This window comes from Callorhinchus milii, unplaced genomic scaffold (assembly GCF_018977255.1).
Source record: "Callorhinchus milii isolate IMCB2004 unplaced genomic scaffold, IMCB_Cmil_1.0 Scaffold1, whole genome shotgun sequence".
NCBI classification, from domain to species: domain Eukaryota; kingdom Metazoa; phylum Chordata; class Chondrichthyes; order Chimaeriformes; family Callorhinchidae; genus Callorhinchus; species Callorhinchus milii.
In genome coordinates this window covers 91,421,098-91,440,344 of record NW_024704742.1, presented here as the reverse complement: position 1 = coordinate 91,440,344, position 19,247 = coordinate 91,421,098, and the positions used below count along the sequence as shown (strand labels likewise).

General features: G+C 42.3%; 1 protein-coding gene across 1 annotated transcript in view; it reads right to left on the bottom strand.

Annotated features, from left to right (window-relative positions):
- LOC103178072 (MOB kinase activator 3B) overlaps nucleotides 1-19,247 on the bottom strand; it is a 77,674-nt gene that overhangs the window by 6,653 nt on the left and 51,774 nt on the right. Inside the window, exon 4 of the mRNA XM_007892579.2 lies at nucleotides 5,439-5,641. Within this exon, the coding sequence (XP_007890770.1) occupies nucleotides 5,439-5,641 (203 nt within the window). The remainder of the gene's footprint in view (nucleotides 1-5,438; nucleotides 5,642-19,247) is intronic.

The window sequence follows — 19,247 nt, the reverse complement described above, 5'->3', positions numbered from 1 at the left end:
TCAATTACATCAAACCGTGCGTCAACGGACATGAATGATTTTATGACACAGGACTCGAGGGATATGATAGCAGGAAACTGGAAATGAGTTACAGGTCAGTAATTCAATCGAGCAGTTCTGATCATGTCATAAATTACAAAGAGCAAAGCTCCTGTGGTAAACATGGTCAACAGAACTATGGGACTGAATTACTGTCCGGCGGCTCACAGGGTGTTTATACGTTTTTCTCTCTCCTAAAAACGTGTCGCCGTTTTTAATTAACAGCCATGCAACAGCAATGCTGAGCAAGGTGGATTTAATGTGAAATGGTGTAGGGAAAAAGCAAAAGTGACAAAGGACATGGGAAGGGGGTATGCCATGATATCACACACCTTCAGATACTATAATAATATCAATTGCATTTTAATAATTGCCAATTGCACACAGCAGTGTTTCCCAAACAGTCATGCATTGAGTGACCAAATTTTTTTAAAAAGGGATTTTTGCCCCCTGGAAAAGCGGTCTACCAATCAACTAACAACCAGGTTCCTATTTACTGCTAGGTAAACTGAGGCATGTGGAGTAAGGAAATTTGCCTCAGGTTTTGCCCTGCCCAGGAAACAAACTCCAGGTCCTCTTGTTTGCGAGCGAGTGCTCTAACCACTAAGCTACAGGACTCCATACGTTTTACAGCGCATTATGTTAATAATAATAATCCTTGCATTTGATATAGCGCTTTTCACGTCTTCTAGACATCCCAAAGCGCTTCACAGAATATGCTGTAAAGTGAATTGACTGTATATTTGTGGGTGAAATGCGGCAGCCAATTGTGCACGGCAGTGTACCACAAACAGTCGTGGATTGAAAATAACCAATTTATTATTGTTTTGTTTTGGAGGGATTATTATTAGGCGTGTGGAGTAAGGAAACTTGCCCAAGGTTTCTGCCTGGAGTTGAACCCAGGTGTCTCGCTTGCAAGGCGAGTGCTCTAACCACTGAGCTACAGGACTCAGGGCTACAGTTGTTTTGAAACAACTCAAAAGCGTTTCACAGGAGTTACTGCAAAATATAATGACTGTATTTTCAGGCATCCTAAGGTCACTGTTTCTGGGTTGTTGAGGCCAAAAGTATCAGAAAGTACCCTTTACACAAAGGCTAATCAACTGTTGGATTCAGGAGTGGACTGGCTATTTGGGAAATCGAGAAATATTGCACGAGCGCCATTAGGGCTCTTCCACCCAGCACAGGAGCAGCTACTTTTCTCCTTGAGCAAGTGCATTTCACACCGTGACTTGCCACATGGTGGGAGACCCGGGGAGCCTGGAGGAGACCAGAGCGACTGCCAATATGATGGTTAGTGTACTAGTAATAGACTGTCGTCTATCCGGCCAGCTTCCCTCAACCCAAGCCCTTGGTGACCTATGCCTTCTGTGCCAGGGTTCGGATGATACTGATATGAGAGGACCTTTGCGTGTTGTTTTATGCTTTTTGACACTGGCACCTCAAGAGTCAACGCCCTCCTTTCTCCATGAAAATCCAAAGTCCTTTCAGGGAGCCAGTCCATCATTGCCCATAACCAATTACCAGGAAGAGTGATAGCCATCAGGTCACTGGACCTATTCAAAAGACAGCATGACTGTGGAATGAGAAGATGTTAGGATGGGTATTCTGCACGGATGATTTCAACTGGACTGAAGGGCCTACCCTGTCCAAATCTCTCCTGTGGTCTCTTGCACCACAATTTGTTAGCAAGGTGTCTTTAGAGGCAGATTAATCCTTCACAATCTTCTTTTAGACTTAGTGATGCCTTTAATTGCCCTAACAGTCTGAAGTTCCTGTTTATGTAGCAGCATAACTCTCTGTGGAGTAGGTTCTGCCTTGTGATCTTGATGAATGTAAACGTTGTTATTTCAAAGGAATGAAATCTTCCTTCCTGTTATTAAGGTTTATATGCCCTCCTAATCCAAATGCATCCCCAAATATAATTGGCTGCACTGTGGTTTATGAGACTTTGCTTAGATTAGTTGTTGTGCTTACTTGTATAACATTCACTTCACTGCTAATCCATTTTATTTTTGTAAAGTGCTTTGAAAGGCATCTGCTTTTAACATGAAAGCTGCTTTATAAATGCAAATCATTGTAACAAATTTAAAACTAAATGTTCTTGATTGAATATTCCTTGATTTATGGCACAAATCAAGAAATATTCAATCAAAAAAACCTGGAAACACACTACTAATTGAACATGGACATACCTATACTGGTGCGAATGTTTGGCATAATAATAATCCTTGCATTTGATATAGCGCTTTAGCATGTCAACGAGATGTCTCAAGCGCTTCACAGGATATACTGTAAAGTGTATTTTGAGGGCAAAATGCAGCAGTCAGTGCTGGCCAAACAGTCTTTGTGGTGATCTCATCTCCTATCAAAGTGTTGGAACTGGCTCACAGGTCCTAGCTTGGCCAGCCCTGTGCTAGGCAATGAATTCACTCCAAAAAGGTATTTCACTGTTACCTGAGGAGCAGGGTGGGGGCAGAGCCTGGATGGTATAAAAGCTGTAAACCGAGCCCTGCAAAATCTCTTGGCCTGAAACTGGATGAAGCAAGCTTCATCTTAGCATTGACGGAGCTGCCGTACTTCAGATGAGACATTAAACCAAGGCACCATAGGGTGGCACATAATAGTGGAAATAGTGTTTTATAACTTGGTGAAGACTCAAATTATCTGTATGTGGGGGGGGTCGAGGAGGGGTAAGAGGAGGGGAGAAAGCAACCATATTATATTGTTGGGAATAAAACCTAGAAATTTTCACACAAAAGGAGATCATTCGGCCCAATGGGTATGTGCCACTATGGACAACCCAAGTAAAAGTTCTGTGTATCGAACAGTTTATCAACTGCTTGGAAATCACTGATTGAAAACTCCTGATACTATAACAATTTGAACCTGTGCAATGATTGTACAGATTTCTTCATCTAGTCCCAAACCTTGGCCATCCAGCTGGTCAGCACACTGCAGTCAACTCACTAATGAATGAAGACACGAATCATCCATCCCAAGTTGGTTTGGGTTTCAGCATTTTCTGTAGTTTTGTTTAGATTGAATCTCTGAATGAATGAATAAATCGGCTGTGGTACAAAAATGTTGTCAGTATCTANTTTTTTAACCACAGTGTATAGAAAATGTCTTCACAGCTGCATTCCTTGGTAACTCACTTATTTATAAGGAATCCAATGATTCCATAAACCTCTGGCTAGAATTCAGTCTCGAGTTGTTGTCAAGCAACACAGCATGTAGTGGACATTAAGCAACTGAATGAATATCACAGGGGAGAAAGTTAGCGGCATTTCATAACGTGTTCCTTGTGTTAATGTATTCTTGATCCCTGCAAGCTTCATCCCTTACTTTACGTCAGTGTGCATACGCCTGTCAAATAGGTCTATTATGGTGGACTGGATGTGAGTTTCCATTTATGAAGTTAAATTAGATATTTCTCTTATTCAGACAACAACTCAGCATGCTGCTCCCAAGGCTGCCTGCTGACCATTTCAGTCCCCACAGCTACTACTGATCTTCTGTGATTGAGGCAAATCTTTTGGGTTTTTTTGTTAACAGGAAACCAACTTTACTGAATTAGTTTTCCGTTCAGTGGTGTTGAAACGTCATTTATAGGGTTTTGAATCAGAGTTTCCCTGGTCTCAACCATTGTTCCAGGAAGTGGGTAGGGAATATTTTTAAAAGTATTTTGAGGAGTGCTAATAATATGATTTTCAGATCAAAAGACCCAGCACCACTTACAAGGTATCATGCGTGAGGGGTGCTTTATAAATGCAAGTTTTGTACATTACAAGAGTCATACTCCTACCCCCGCCCTTCAACCCTCCTGATCCCAAACCCCAGCTCTGATGCAAATCCTCGACTGCCCAGAGCATTGGGAGGTCATCCTGACATGAAAGGCGTTGTATATCTTGTTATTGATAGTCACTGAAGGATTTGTAACAAGACCCTCTGTTACACCACAAGGACACTGACTTCACAGAAGTTGGAATGGAGGATGGAGGGTCAACCAGGACGCAAAGGGATTCACTGGTATGAATGCTTTTGTTATTTTGCACAACTTAGACCCCACTGTTTAAATATCTCACACTGCAGACAGGACTTTATCACAAACACTAGGAATACTGGCTACACTGCTCAGTATAACAATGCTAAAAGCCACTTATAACTCAACAATCCACCAAATGATAGCACAGAGGTTAATAATAATAATCCTGGCATTTGATATATCGCCTTTCACACTGGGAAAATGTCTCAAATCGTTCACAGGAGTTTTACTGTAAATGAACGGTAATCTGAGCAAGAACAATTTGTCTCATCTATGGAGATATAAAAGTATGTGTGAGTGTATATATATATATATATGTTGTTATATATCATTCATAGTGTAACAATTCTCATTGGTATTATTACATGCATTTTGCATTCTGGGAGAAAGAATTGGGGAGGGTGGAGGGCAGAGGGGCAAGCAGGATATTCCAAAGGATGGTCGAAGAGGAGGTTTTTGAGCTGGGTCTTGAAGGAAGCAAGGGAGGGCACGAGGCGGAGGGACTGCGGGATGGAGTTCCAGAGGGTGGGGGCAGAGTGGCATCAACAATGGTGGGGTGGGTGAGGCGGCGGACGTGAAGGAGGCCAGAGCCCACTGAGCAGAGGGAGGGGGTTAGGAATTTGCAGAGATAAGGGGGAGCAGGGCCATGGAGGTCTTTGAAGGTGAGGGCCAGGATCTTGAACTCTCCTCTATGTGATGGGAAGCCAGCGGAGTCGGGCGAAGATGAGGGTGATAGGGTTGCGGAACCTGGTACGGGAGAGGACACAGGCTGCAGAGTTCTGGATGATCTGCAGTCTATGGGGGAGGAGTTGGGGAGGCCGACAAGCAAGGAATTTGCATAGTCGAGCCTGGATGTTATGAAAGCGTGTATGAAGCTTTCGGCGGCATGTGGTGTGAGACAGTGGCGGAGCTGGGCGAGGTTGCGGAGATGGAGGTAGGCAGAGCGGGTCATGGCACAGATGCGGGGTAGAAAGGATAGTTGAGGGTCAAACAATACACCAAAATTAAGAGGAAACTTAATAGAAGTTTTCAAAATTATGAGGGGTTTTGATAGGGTGAACAAGGAGAAACTATTTCCACTGGTGGGTAGGTCGGTAACCCAAGGACACTGATTTAAAATAGTTGTTAAAAGAAACAGAGTGGAGGTGAGAAGAAATTTTTCACACAGTTCGGATCTGGAATGAATTGCCTGAAAGGGTGATGGAAGCATTGCAGGGCAGGCTCGAGAGGCCGAATGGCCTACTCCTGCTCCTAATTCTTATGTTGTGTGGCAGCTAACTGATTGCAGGATAAAAGAATGGCAGAGAATATGCGACGTGTTAAAGAGAGTGGGTTTTGTTCAGATACATACCAATGGTTCTAATTCCTTGCGGTCTACCAGGTTAAACTCTGTTACAAAGTAATAAAAGTGCTTATAACAGGTGTTGACGTGTGCCTCTGCTCCCATGGTGCTGATCCGATCAAAGTGGTGAATGTAAACGTGAACAAAGACTCGAAAGAGTCGACAGAGAATCTTCTTGCAGATCTGCAGAAAGTTCTTGGGAAAGGGAATTCCTGCAAAGAGAGAATAGGGGTAAATGAAAGACTTAAAGAGGCATTTTATATTACATTGCTTGCTGACTCAGCTTTCCTCCTCCTCCTCTTCCCCACCCCAATGAAGACCCAACATTTCCTGGATCCACTACCAGCTTCACACATGCTATGTTACAGGCCACTCCACTGGAGTGCACAAGTATATTCTTTTATATGAAAATACATCTAATACTATCCCTTACATTTTTGCTACCAGAGACTTACCACATCAAAGTATCTTGCAGTGCTTCAAAGTACTTACTATCTAGTCCAGTAACCACATGCAGACAGTTTATTGTCTTATTTGATAGACAGCAGTTCTGACGATGCTGTGTACCCTCAACAAAGTGCCTTATCGGGTCATCAAAATCTCTCAAAGAGCCTCACTGGATGTACTGTAAAGTAATGTAAATTTGCGCACATGTGAGAAAAGCTAAAGTTCGATAGCCTTGTAATTCCTCCAGCCACACATTCTGAATTGTAAATACTACAGTACACATCACTAATATTGTACCCCAACAGGGAGACAGAAAATGATCATCCATACATATCAGCAATACAGCATACTATCAGGGAGATAGAAAATTACTGTCTACACATATCACCAGTACTGGACATTATAAGGGAAACAGAAAATAATCATCTCCACGTTACTAATATCATATGCGTTATGAGGATAGGCTGACCAATTAGGGCCTATATTCTCTAGAATATAGAAGAATTAGAGGGGATCTTACAGAAACCTATAAGATCATCAAAGGGCATGATAGAGTAGATAGTGGGAGGGGTCACAACCTTAAAATCAGAGGCCAGCCCTTTCGCACTGCGTTGAGGAAGAACTTCTTCACTCAAAGGGTGGGTAATGTATGGACCTCACTACCCCAAAGGGCTGTTGACGCTCAGTCCTTGAACATATTTAAGACTGAGATAGATATGTTTCTTATTGCAAAAGGGATTAAGGGATATGGGGATAAGGCAAGGGCAGGTTATTAGCTGGAGTTAGATTAGAAGATTGAATTGAACCAGTTGTCAATATTATCCGATGAAAATCAGAAACAAAAGATTTCCACCAATACTAATAAAGCACTTTTTCAAATAAAATACTTTCCATAATGCAACATACATTTTCTACTACACATCAGTGTGTGCTCCTGATAACCAATGTATAATTACATGATGCAAGAAGCATCTTATCAAGTTGATCAAGAGTTTAAGAAATTCAGTTTTTCTGGAAAGTTAGTGACTGTGTTGGGAAAAGTAACAGCCAATTTACACACATCAATGTCCCACAAACAGCCATAAAGGGAATTACCAATTTATCTGGGAATTATTGGCCAGGACCATGGGAGGAACTTTTTAAACAGTGTCATGGGAGGTTTGTGTACAGATAAATCTCAATTCAATATCTCATCTGAAGGACGACACCTCCAACAGCTCCTCTTAGCACTTCACTGGAGTGTCACCCGAGAATGTGAGCCCTATCTCTGCATTTTTTTTAAAAAAAGGGTAACTTTACAGCTTAATTTGAAAGCCCTTTGATACCATCTTCTAATGTTTCATTACCCAGCAATTTAGTTGGGATGTTAATGAAGATTTAGGAACAATTGCAGTTAAAAAAAATACACATGTGTTTCCCTGGACTGGAGTACAGGTTTTCGATTTCAAGATCCTCTCACTCATTTTCAAATCCCTTCATGTCCTCATACCTCCCTACATCCGATTTGCTTACCCACCACTTTGCCATCCTGTGCCTCCGCTCAGCTGGCTCCAGCCTCCTGTTCGTCCCTCATCCCCTCCACTCCTTCAACCACTACGCCCCAAAACTGTGGACCCCTCTCCCTCAATCCCTCCGCCTTGCCCACTCCCTCCCCACTTTCAAATCCCACCTAAACACCTTCTTTTTTGATCATCACCTCCCCACTCCCTCTCCCCCTGACTCGGGGTCAGACTCCACCGCTGACAAGCGCTCTGGGACGCTACTCCGTGTGAAGGACGCTATATAAATCCAAGTTGTTGTTGTTTACCATTTCACCCAATCCAGCCCTCCTTCTAAGAGCAGAAAGTACACTTGCAGCACACCTTTCAGAGATGGAGGGGAGATGTTTAACTTGAAACTACCTTGATATTGGCAGGGACACAACAGCCAAAGCAAGTTCTGAGTGGTTTGTAGCGAGCAGTATAATGCACTCAATCAAAGCAGGAAGATATTCCAAGCTCCATACTATTGATATCGGGGAGGGGGAGTGGAGTAGTTGATCTTAATAGGAGCGGGAGAGAGGGAGGAGTTCTCTCACTGAGCGCACACTCTCCCTGGGGAGAAAGGTAAAGGAGGCACAAACCCATGCTGCAATCGGCCCGACTTGTGTGTCTTTCATTGGATTCTGATCACGGTTCTGTTCCAGGCCCTGTCAGGCAACAGAAGCATCCAGTGCTTGACACCCCGTTGGGTGCCATCGACTGCCCCGCTGGGGTAATTTAAGGTCTTGTGATGCGTGACCCGCTGATGACTTCCGCTCCAGGCCCTCCCTTGTTTCTTGCCCACAGCAATATATTTCCATTTTGGGGCCTGGTTAGAATGCATCAGCACCGATGACATCCATTAATACCAGTTGAGATACTTAACAGTTCTGTCCACTCGAGCAGATATAATATATACTGACCATCGTTTCCCTGGTGATCAACCGCAGATTACGGCTAAACCTTGAACAATTAAATCACAGACTTCAATCCTTCAGTTCAGATCAAATCAGGCAGCATCCAGGAGCTCATTGGCTTCCGGCACCAACCAAAACACCTGCAAAGCGCAAGCCTGAATTTATTAACCCTTCCCCGTCAACCTTACAGTATATGTTATTTAAAAATTATACACAAGAGTGACGGAAAAGCTGTGAAGTCATTCGCTCCATGGATTCCCACAATAATCCATGGGTTTTCTGCCTACTACAACAGGCTGACCAAGTGATTGTTTGGGTCCAGAAACCGAGAGCCAGTGTTATAATGAGGCACGTTATAAAAATGAGCACTTGCTCAGTGGTCAGGTTGCTGCTAACATTATTTTGTAGGAAGCCGGACAGTCAGAGCTCAATGTGTACCACACTCCCAATATACAGGTGGATGGTACAATGCGATACTGAGGTGCACTGTGATGGGGTTGGTGTGGATGTACGATATACCCTGAATTTCTAGCTTGAATGACCACATTAGAAACACACCTATATGGTAACTGTTCTTTCTGAAACAAAGGGCATCATATTTACACATTTAAAAAATCTACACTTCTTTTTAAATTCAAAAAGTGCCTCCAAATGGCCTACTCCTGCTCCTAATTCTTAAAATCATGGAGATTTTGAGATAATAATCATATGATAGTCTTCGCGTCTTCAAGATGTCTCAAATCCTTCACAGAATACACTGTAAAGTAAATTGACTGTATATTTTGTGGGTGAAACGCAGCAGCCAATTGCACACAGCAATGTCCCACAAACAGACGTGGATTGAGTGATCAATCCACGGTGGCAAATGGTAATAAAGCTCCGTTTTTTTCCCCAAACCCTCTGAAATTTGCCTCTGCCATAGATTCGATAAATATGATACATCGCAGGAGCTGTGGTGGTGCTTCTTTATCTCCAGTGAGCAACAATCTGTGCACATCGCACTGCATACCGCATTGTATTTTAACACCCTCAAAGCAATTTGACTATTGAAATACAGTTCACTCTATTGAGGTTCAGTTCCACAGGTGCCATCTGGTACCTCATCCAAGTAGCTATTATTCACATGTGAGCCTTACAATGAGAGCTGATGGCTATTCGACCTCCAATCTCCACACTTGTCATTACCCGACATCCACTCACCAGCAGGGGCAGGGCGCATCATGACTGTCTTTCTCCTCTCTTAGCTCGAGAGGCAATGAGGCGAATTGTAATGCTCCAACCTCCCCCCCAGATTGTGACCCGCTCACTCTATTGAGACTGAGTATTGAACAACAACAGCTTGCAATTATTTAGCGCCCTCCATGCAGGGTAGCGTCTCAGATAGCGTAACGGGGCGGAGAGAGAGTGTTCCAGAGTTTTGGGGAGTAGTGGCTGAAAGCACAACCTCCAATGGTGGGGCGGCAATGTGAGGGACGAGCAGGAGGCTGGTGCCAGTCGAGCGGAGTCCCCGGGTGGTGGATTGGGGTGTGAGGAGGTCGGGGAGGTAGGGAGTGTGAAGATCTTGAAGTCGATCCGTTTGGTGATGGGGAGCCAGTGGAGCCTGGCCAGAACTGGTGAGATATGGGTATGGAGTTTGGTCCGGGTCAGTACGTGGGCAGCAGAGTTTTGAATGAGCTGGATCTTGTGAATGGTGGAGTTGGGGAGATCGGCGAGGAGTACGTTTGAGTAATCCAAGTGGGAGGTGACAATTCATGCACGAGGATTTCAGTTGCATTTGGGGTAAGGTACAGTCAGAGGCAGGCAATATGGGGGAGGTGGAAGAAGGCGGTCCTGATCAGGGACCAGATGTGGCGGAGGAAGGACAGCTGGGGGTCGAACCGGACACCTAGGTTGCGCACTGGTTCGGTGCGTCTGAGGAAGAACCCAGGGAGGTTGAGGAGTTTAGATCCACAGGAGTGAAGAACATAATTTCTGTCCTTGACTTTGAGTCCTGGGTCAGCCGGTGCTTTTACTCATGAGGCCTTTGGGGAACTATGCTGACATTTTAAAATAGAACATAAAATGAATTCTACTGTGCTCAAACCTGCTAGGAGTTATGTTGTCAGAATTCCCTCAGAAAGCATCTAAATTTTGCAGATTGAAGGTTCAATGCATTAGACCTTCCATCTTGGACTCCTGATTTCAGATGAAACCCAGAATATTGGTACAGATGTCAGCTTGGATCAGTTGGTAGTGCTTTTGCCTTGGGACAGAAGATTTTGGTTTGTAGCCCTACATTGGCACTTGAGTTCATAGCCTAGGCTGTCACTCAGATTTAGTCCCAGGTGAGGGTCTTTTAAATAAGACATTAAACCAAACCTAGATCATTCTTGCCTTTCCTTCAGATGCAATTAAACTATTGAAAAAGGGAACACCAAGAGAGGAGTAGGAAAAAAAAGCACGTGTATTCTTACACTTGTCAATTTATGGCAGGATGGCTCAGTTCATTAGTACTTTCATTTCTGAGTCAACAAGTTGTGGGCTTTGTCAGGACTTTGTGGGCTACGTCAGGACTTTGAGCTCACAGTTAAGATGAGGTCCTGTCTGCCTATTCAGGTGCAGATTAAAGATCCTAGTCAGGTGCACATTAAAGATCCAATGGCACTATTCAAAAAGAAAAATTAGTCACTCCCAGTAAAATTGATCATTCACTTCATGGCTGTTTGTTAGTTCACTGCTGTGCGCAAATTGGCTGCTGTGTTTGTCTACAAATGTACAGTTACTACACTTGACAGTAAATCCTGTGAAGCAATTTGAGACACGAAAGGCGCAATATCAAATGCAAGGATTATTATTTAGAATACTTCAAAATGTCAATTTGTCCAAAGGTGAATAGGTTCATTCGATAATTCAATTTATCTGTTACACATTAGCTGTCCCATAGCAAATTCATTCAGATACAAAGAGATTATTTTCTCATCTGGTAAACATTTACATAGACGTCTGTTTGTGAAGTGTTTACAGTTTGAAACCACAAACCATTACCTCATACCTCCTCTGAAAAGCCCATAATTCTTCCTTGCCCTACGCTTCACGCTACACATTTTTATTGGTTGTTAATTAAATGATGGTTTACACAACTTGCAAATTAGACCCCTCTGCCTGAAAACACGTGTCAGCCTGACCGAGTTGGTTGCACTTGCCTCAGAGTCAAAACATTGTGGGTTCGAGCCCCACGTTGGAACTTTAAGCTCCCAGTCTCAGCTGACCCTTCAATGCAGAGGTGAGGGTTGTAGCATTGTCAAAGATGCTGTTCTTCAGGTGAGACATTAAACCGAGGTAGCGTTTGTCTGTTCAGGTGGACGTTAAAGATCCCATAGCACTATTGGAAAAGAGAAGGAAGTTTCTCCTGGTGTCCTAGCCAACAATCCCCTGGATAAAATTGGTCATTCACTTTATGGCTATTTGAAGGACACTGCTGTGCGCAAATTGACAAACCTGTTTGCCTGCAAAATATAGTCACTACACTTTAAATAAATTTGTGAAGCACTTTGGGATGCCCTGCTAACATGAAAGGTGCTGTCTCAAATGCAAGGACTATTATTATGTGCATGACTGTATGTCTAGATGAGTGCAACAAGATGTGTCTTGGCAAAGCACCGGCACAAGTTGCAGGTTTGCTTCCGAGCAGGAGATAATTATACTATTATGAAATAACAGGATTGCTACAGGTAAAAATCTTGACTCTGTGTTTGCTTTTAGCATCATCGTTATTGCTGACATCTAAAGTAATCTTCCACACCTCACTGCCATGTTATTGAGGTTGAAAATGGGAGATTCAAGCAAAATTTGCAACACAGCGAATCATAAACCTACAACATCTTAAAAAAGGCTGGTGAATAAAAGGCCAGTTGTTTTCCGCTGGTGGTTTGCTCACAAGATTGTTTTTACACTTTACCACTGTGTGATTCACAATTCACTGTTTTATTGCCAATCTAGCAATTTGAAGCTGGAAACCAATTAACAACTCAAATTAGTTTGTGAATCTCACATTTCAGCCTCATTTCTTCCATATTGTCTGCCGCATTTTGCCCACAAAATATACAGTCAATTCACTTTACAATGTATCCTGTGAAGCGCTTTGAGACATCTCGAAGACGTGATAAGGCACTATATCAAATGCAAAAAATATTATTTTGAAATTACAATGATGAATAAGTGAACTGTAATCCTTGCATCCTTTGTTGTTAAGCCTCCATCACAATAAGTGAAAGAAACCTGCTTCAATCCATGTCGATATGGTTGTCAATGATTCTGATTATTGACCTGATCATCATTAAGTATAAACACAGCTGACTTTTGATAAACCTGGTAGGTAAAGGCCATTAGCCCAACCAGCCTATTCCTGTTTGCTCCCGAATCCCATCAAACTCTGAAGATACAAGATCAAAATTCTTCAATCTCTTTCATCGTCTCTTCAAGAAAAGTAGTTTGTTACCTTTCTTTGCGAGTTCTCACTTTTGCAGTACAGCAATGGCCTCCAGTGACTCCGTCCGATCAGTACCATTGTTGAAAGATGACACCTTGTCAAGGGTTGCAGAAAACTTCCCACTGGTAAAAGCTCCAGTCTACTCTGGCACTGATCCATCCAGACCAGTAAGCACCCAGGTATAATCCTTGATCTATGGAGAGTTAGCTGATCTCAGGTGGGAGAGCAGCTGAGAACTTTAAAACTGAGCCTTAGGAATTTATGCTGCCGAGGGCGGAGGGAAAGTGACCAATTAGGGTTTCCTGATTCCAGTCCAATTTCCCTCTGCTTTAAAGTGTGTAGGTGCAAGAGTATAGAAATGGGCTCGTCTGTGATGCTTCATCATGTTTCCTCACACATGAAGAATTTTCACTCTGAGAGTTCAAGACTCCGAGACACCACCCAGCAAGAAGGGTAATATATAAGTGTTGGTATTGTTGTTGATAGTGGCAGTCACCTGGGCAAGGCTTCAAATGAACAGAAACAGAATTCTGCCGGAGAAACTTTTTTTTGACTGGAACGAAGTGGGGTGAATGTTCACTATAGAAAAACACACAGCACTCTCACTTCCTTCCCAACCCAAACCTACAGGAAATGGGATTAAAAACGACTCCTTCAGAAAAACCTCTAATCGCAAACTATTTGCTTCAGCCAACCATCCACTATTCCTTCCATTGATCCAGATGTTCTTAACCTTAAAGCTCTCCACTGTCGGTTCATAGTGTGAGACATCTGGGAATTAACTTCAGATCACCTGGCATGGTGACAGAGCTCTGGCTGGCTGGCTGCCTGGCAGCAATTCCTTTTCCACTAAACAACCAGCCAAGCCTCATTGAAGTTAAAGAGACAGCAAGGCAAGGCTCCCCGTCAGAACGTTAACTGTGAGAGCAGTGTAATCTTCTCTCAGGGTGTTCAAAGCCATCAATCCGCTCCACTGAGATGCTGCATTGTCAGAGAAGACACCCTTCAGATGACCCCTGTCCTGCAGCTCAGTAATTAGAGCGCTCGCCTCGCAAACACGAGACTCTGGCAGGGCAAAATGTTGGACAAGTTTCTTTACTCAAAATGCCTCTGTTCACCTAGTAATTAGTTGATTGGCGGATCACTCTTCCAGGGGTAATAATTCCTTCAAAAAAAAATTGGTCACACAATCCATGACTGTTTGGGGGACACTGCTGTGAGCCGGGTTTCACCCACAAAATATACAGTCAATTCACTTTACAGTATATTCTGCGAAGCATTTTGAGATGTCTCAAAGAGGTGATAAGCCGCTATTTCAAATGCAAGGATTATTATTAATGGGACCAAGGTAGATTGTACCACTTTAAACACAAGACAGTGCAAGACAATAACATTTTGTTATACAGTTTTTTTAAAAAAATCAATTTTGTCACAATTCCTTTGTTTTGCTGCAGAAAAACACCATTGATCTTTACCTTTGGGAAATAATAATTCACATTTCGGGAGTTTTTTTAAAAACTTAAATCTCTGAGGCATTAGAATTGAAAGAAAGACATTATTTGCTAAAATCACACCTACTTAGAAATGTCAAGCAAAACACAGTCCACAATTTTAAAAGCGAATCGTAGCCGACAAGTGGCTGAGCGTCATTCCACTGAGTTATTAAATAACACAGGTTGATAAAGGTTTGATTGCACACTTACAATACAGGAGGCTGGCAATCAGCCATGTTCTATTGCTTCTATATAGATGGACATGCGTCAGCCAGAGGCCTCTAGCTCCCAGTCACATCTGTTCCTCTGCAGCTGTGTTGTATATGCACGTATATGTGCAGGGGTAGGGGAAGGGTGGATGGAAACAGAAAGCCTGCTGTTTTTAATAATTGCTTTCCAGAATTGAATGCAACAAGAGGTTGAGAGGTTGTCCAATTCACAACTTCTGTAGAGATGAAAAGAGCACAACTGTCATGCACTCAGGAATGCAAGTGATGAATATACAAAGTACAGTCAATGGGTGAAATACTTTCAATGGCTTCAATGCAACTCAATCTGCTTCTAAAAACATTTTGAATGAATTTTGTGATTATTAGTGGGAGAAACGTCAAGGTCAACGCAGAGCATGTCTAAGACAGGGACAATATGACATAAATGTTCTGACACCAGGCTCTAAATTGTGGCATTTTTTTAATGGGAGCTGCAAATGGTGATGCAATCTACTATAGAGGAGTTCCTATATGTCAATGGGAATTTTAATGAGAATCATCTGCAGCAAAGTAGACCCCACTGGATCAATAATAATCCTTACATTTGATATAGCGCTTTTCACGTCTTCTAGATGTCTCAAAGCGCTTCACAGAATATGGTGTAAAGTGAATTAACTGTATATTTGTGGGCGAAACTTGGCAGTCAATTGTGCACAGCAGTGTCCAACGAACAGTCGTGGATTGAAAATGACCAATTTATTATTGTTTTGTTTTGAAGGGCTTATTTTTAGGCGTGTGGAGTAAGGAAACTTGCCCAAGGTTTCGCCCTGCCTGGAATTGAACTCAGGTCTCTCGCTTGCAAGGCAAGTGCTCTAACCACTGAGCTACAGGACTCCACAAATCAGGAGCGCTCACAAACACAGCTGACACTCCAGGGAATGCTGCAGAGATGCCACCCTTCAGATGAGACATTAAACTAAGGTCCCATCTGACTGTTCAGGTAGTCATTAAAGATCTTACGGAATTATCCGAAAATGGAAGTGAGTTTTTCCCAGTGTCCTGCCCAACATAAGAACATAAGAATAGGAGTAGGCCATTTGGCCCATCACGCCTGTTCCACCACTTTCCAAGATCATGGCTGATCCGCAATCAATTCCACTCCCCTCTCCACATCCCTCGACACCCCTATCTATCAAGCATATATCTATTTGCCTTTTAAATACTTGAACTGACTCTGCCTCCACTGCCTCTGGGGAATGGATTCCACACTCTCACCACCTTCTTTGTGAAACAATGCCTCCTTATTTCATTTTTATACTATTTAGCCTCAAGTTTAAAGCTATTGGCCTCCAGTCCTTAATTCTCTCGCCAGAGAAAATAGCTTCTCACCATTCAGCTTGTCAAATCCCTGGACATTCACTTCATGGCTATTGTTTATGGGTGAAAAATAAGTACCAAGGACATCAAATGTAAGATTTTTTTTAAATCAATGGAGCTCTTTCCCTCAGGTGATGGAGTAAGTGAAGTGAATCCCATGGTAGGATAAGTGGAAAGAACAAGGTTAATGGGCCAAATGGCCATTTATCATTCTGGCTTTATTACAATCTCAACACAACTGACAGCACAGACTGATCTCAAGGAAGCAATGCAATCAAAAGGTTCTGATGATGCAAATCATGAGATTGAAGTGTAAGAAATTTATAGCTGCCACCTGAGCCAAGAGATAAGACTGCAGCCTTGAAATCAATGCTAGTTTTCTAAATTAATGTAATTCAGGGGGCAATCTTTTTAAACTCTAGATCAATATGTTTGAAAATAAAGATTCTCAGTTAGTCCACCAAATGGCAATGTACTGTGTATCACTGGGGCAAAATGAGATACACTGAAGGATTAACGATTATTAGGAGTCCTGTAGCTCAATGGTTAGAGCACTCTCCTCACAAGCAAGAGACTTGGGTTCAATTCCCGGTAAGACGAAACCTTGGGAAAGTTTCCTCACTCCACGCACCTGATAATAATTCCTCAAGCAAAACAATAACATTGGTCACTTCAAATTGGCCACCCCATTTCGCCCAAAAATATACAGTCACTTTACAGTTTATACTGTGAAGCACTTTGAGACATTTAGAAGACATGAAAAGCACTCTATCAAATGCAAAGATTATTATTGCTATTATTAATAATTATAACATCATTACTAACCGGGAAAAACACATAGGTAATAATATGACCAGCAGATAAGACTATAATTTGTAAATAAGGGTTACTGCTATTTTACTCTAAATAATACATCCAATTTCACACTATTCCTTTTATAAAGTAAGTACATGACTCTTTAAACATCATTTTGAAATGTAATGCATTAACAAGCAAAGCATGAGACTTGTAATTTGTGGTCTTTCAATAAGTGATAATCCTTATATGGAACACATTATAAGATGCTACAAATTTCACCCATGGTGACAAACCCAAAACACATTTTTTGTTGTAAATCCAGTACTTTGGAGGAACTAGTCTGGATAATAGAAAATAGTGAACTTTGCCTTTCACCACTGAGATATGGAGTTTATCAGCTTGGTGAGCTGGTAATTTCCTTGCTCTTTCAGTTGTAAGGATCATATATGGAATGAGGATAGGGCTCTCTTAATCCAGTGTTTCATAGATATAAGTTTACCAACCAACAGTGACCATAGTTTAATGCACAAAGAGGCTCACAGACTGGCCTAGGGAGAGAGGGATTGGGAAAAGAGACAGGCAAAGGGGTGAGTCACAGAGTCACTGAATTTGCAGCATAGGGGGAGGCCATTTGGCTCATCATGTCTGCGCTTTGGGATGTCCTCCCGGCGTCAAAAGCGCTCTATAAATGTAATTTTGTTGTTGTTGGCTCTCTGAAAGAGCTATCCATTTAATTTCATTTCTTTGCTTTCTCCATCCAATATGCACGATTCCTTTGATATTTCTCTTTTTTAAATGTTTGCCTGACTCCCTTTTAAAAGATATAATGGATTCTGCTTCAACCACGGGGTAGGAGATTTCATGCCCAGGGTCTTATGGGGTGAGGTTTGACAATCCTTCTTGGGTCAGAGGGGTTTTACTCTGCACCTAAAGGTGAACACCTAGCTTGTCACACCCATTGATGGTGACAATGGATGAACAGAACAGCAAGTGTTTCATTTCCCAACACAAACAAATGCCCCACACCTTTACAAGCACAAAGCTTAAAAATAAAAGTCCAATGTTTCTGCGTTTCACTTGCTGCTTTACTCAAATTGCTACGCTATTTATCTTGACAACTCAAGTATTTTCTAAAAAAAAGCCAGCAGAAATATACTGCTACTAGTTGGGATTAATCCTATAATACATACACGCAGAGTCAGCCCTTTCTAATTAACTGCAGAAACCCAGCTTCCTGCTTACAATCCACCCTCAATGTCCAGGAAATCCATATTATTCCAAGAAAGTAGTGGAGCATATGACTTGAACTCCTGCCACCGAACATTCAGGAGAGTCATGTGTGAGAGGTCCCCCGTTTGTTATTCTGCTGGTTAGAAGGCTTGCTCTGGAAACGCTGCCAACTTTCTCTCAAAAAAAGACCTTTTATCATTTCCCTCTCTTTAGAATTTGTTTTTCCAGGATCTGTAAGGAAACGCAGGTCACATGTTGGTGTAAAGGATGCTTCAAGGCTATTGGTGCAAGCTTGTTCTTGCTTTCCTCCTCCTGTTCAGTCCCGAAGGTTTTGAGTTATGCTTTCATTGGACATCCACACACAACAGCAGTGACCCTGCAATGCTTCACCCAAGACTGAACTCGTACAGTGAACGTCAGTGGAGTGTTGGACTCTTGGAGACATGTACATATCTCTTCAGATTGGGATCAGGACCAGGAAGTCTGGCTAATATTACTGTCACGAGCTGTGAGATGAACTGTACAGTTGTCTAAAATAATATAAGATTAGAAATTTTGCCAGCAAAATACACAGTCAATCCACTTTTCAGTATACTCTGTAAAGCTCTTTGAGATGTCTCGACATCATGATAAGAGATAACAGATAACAAACAAAGTGCTACAGATAACAAATGCAAGGATTATTATTATAATAAATCCAATCTGGGGCTTTGTTGGCCTGAAATGGCTCAGTCTCACCCTTGCTGGGCCATTAGCAGCAAAGTACAGTTTTGCACTGTGGGTGGGGGGGGGGGGCATGAAAGATGTGATGTGACAATCCTTGCTGGCGTTGAGCGACACTCGCTGTCTTTGGGTTAAGTCGGTGTCTTGTGAAGTAGCACTGAAATACTCTGCCGGCAACAACAACAATAACCACATGTTGGCCCACAGGCCAAACCATTGAACCAAAGTCAGGAGGGGGAGTTCACTCCTGAAATCAATCGATAATTAAACCCTGGTTTGGATTGTACAACTTGGTGATGTGATGATTTTCAGTATTAATTATCCCTTCCATTTTCTTACCCCATATCTATACAGGTAAAATCATTATTTATTTATCATATATGTATGTATAAATATCTATTAATATAGATGTGTATATATACACACAAGTCATTTTGGGTGAGGTCAAGCATGCACTTTTACAACTCTCCATCTTCCTTTGATAACCATAGGTCTAAATGTAATTACGTATCCATAATCTATTCTGTAAGGATTTAAACCAAATAGAAAAATTTCCATCCGAAAAATGTTGAGAAAAACCCCCAAAAGTATCAGGCAGCAACTTCTGTCCAGTCCCACGCTTCACCTCAGGCTCAA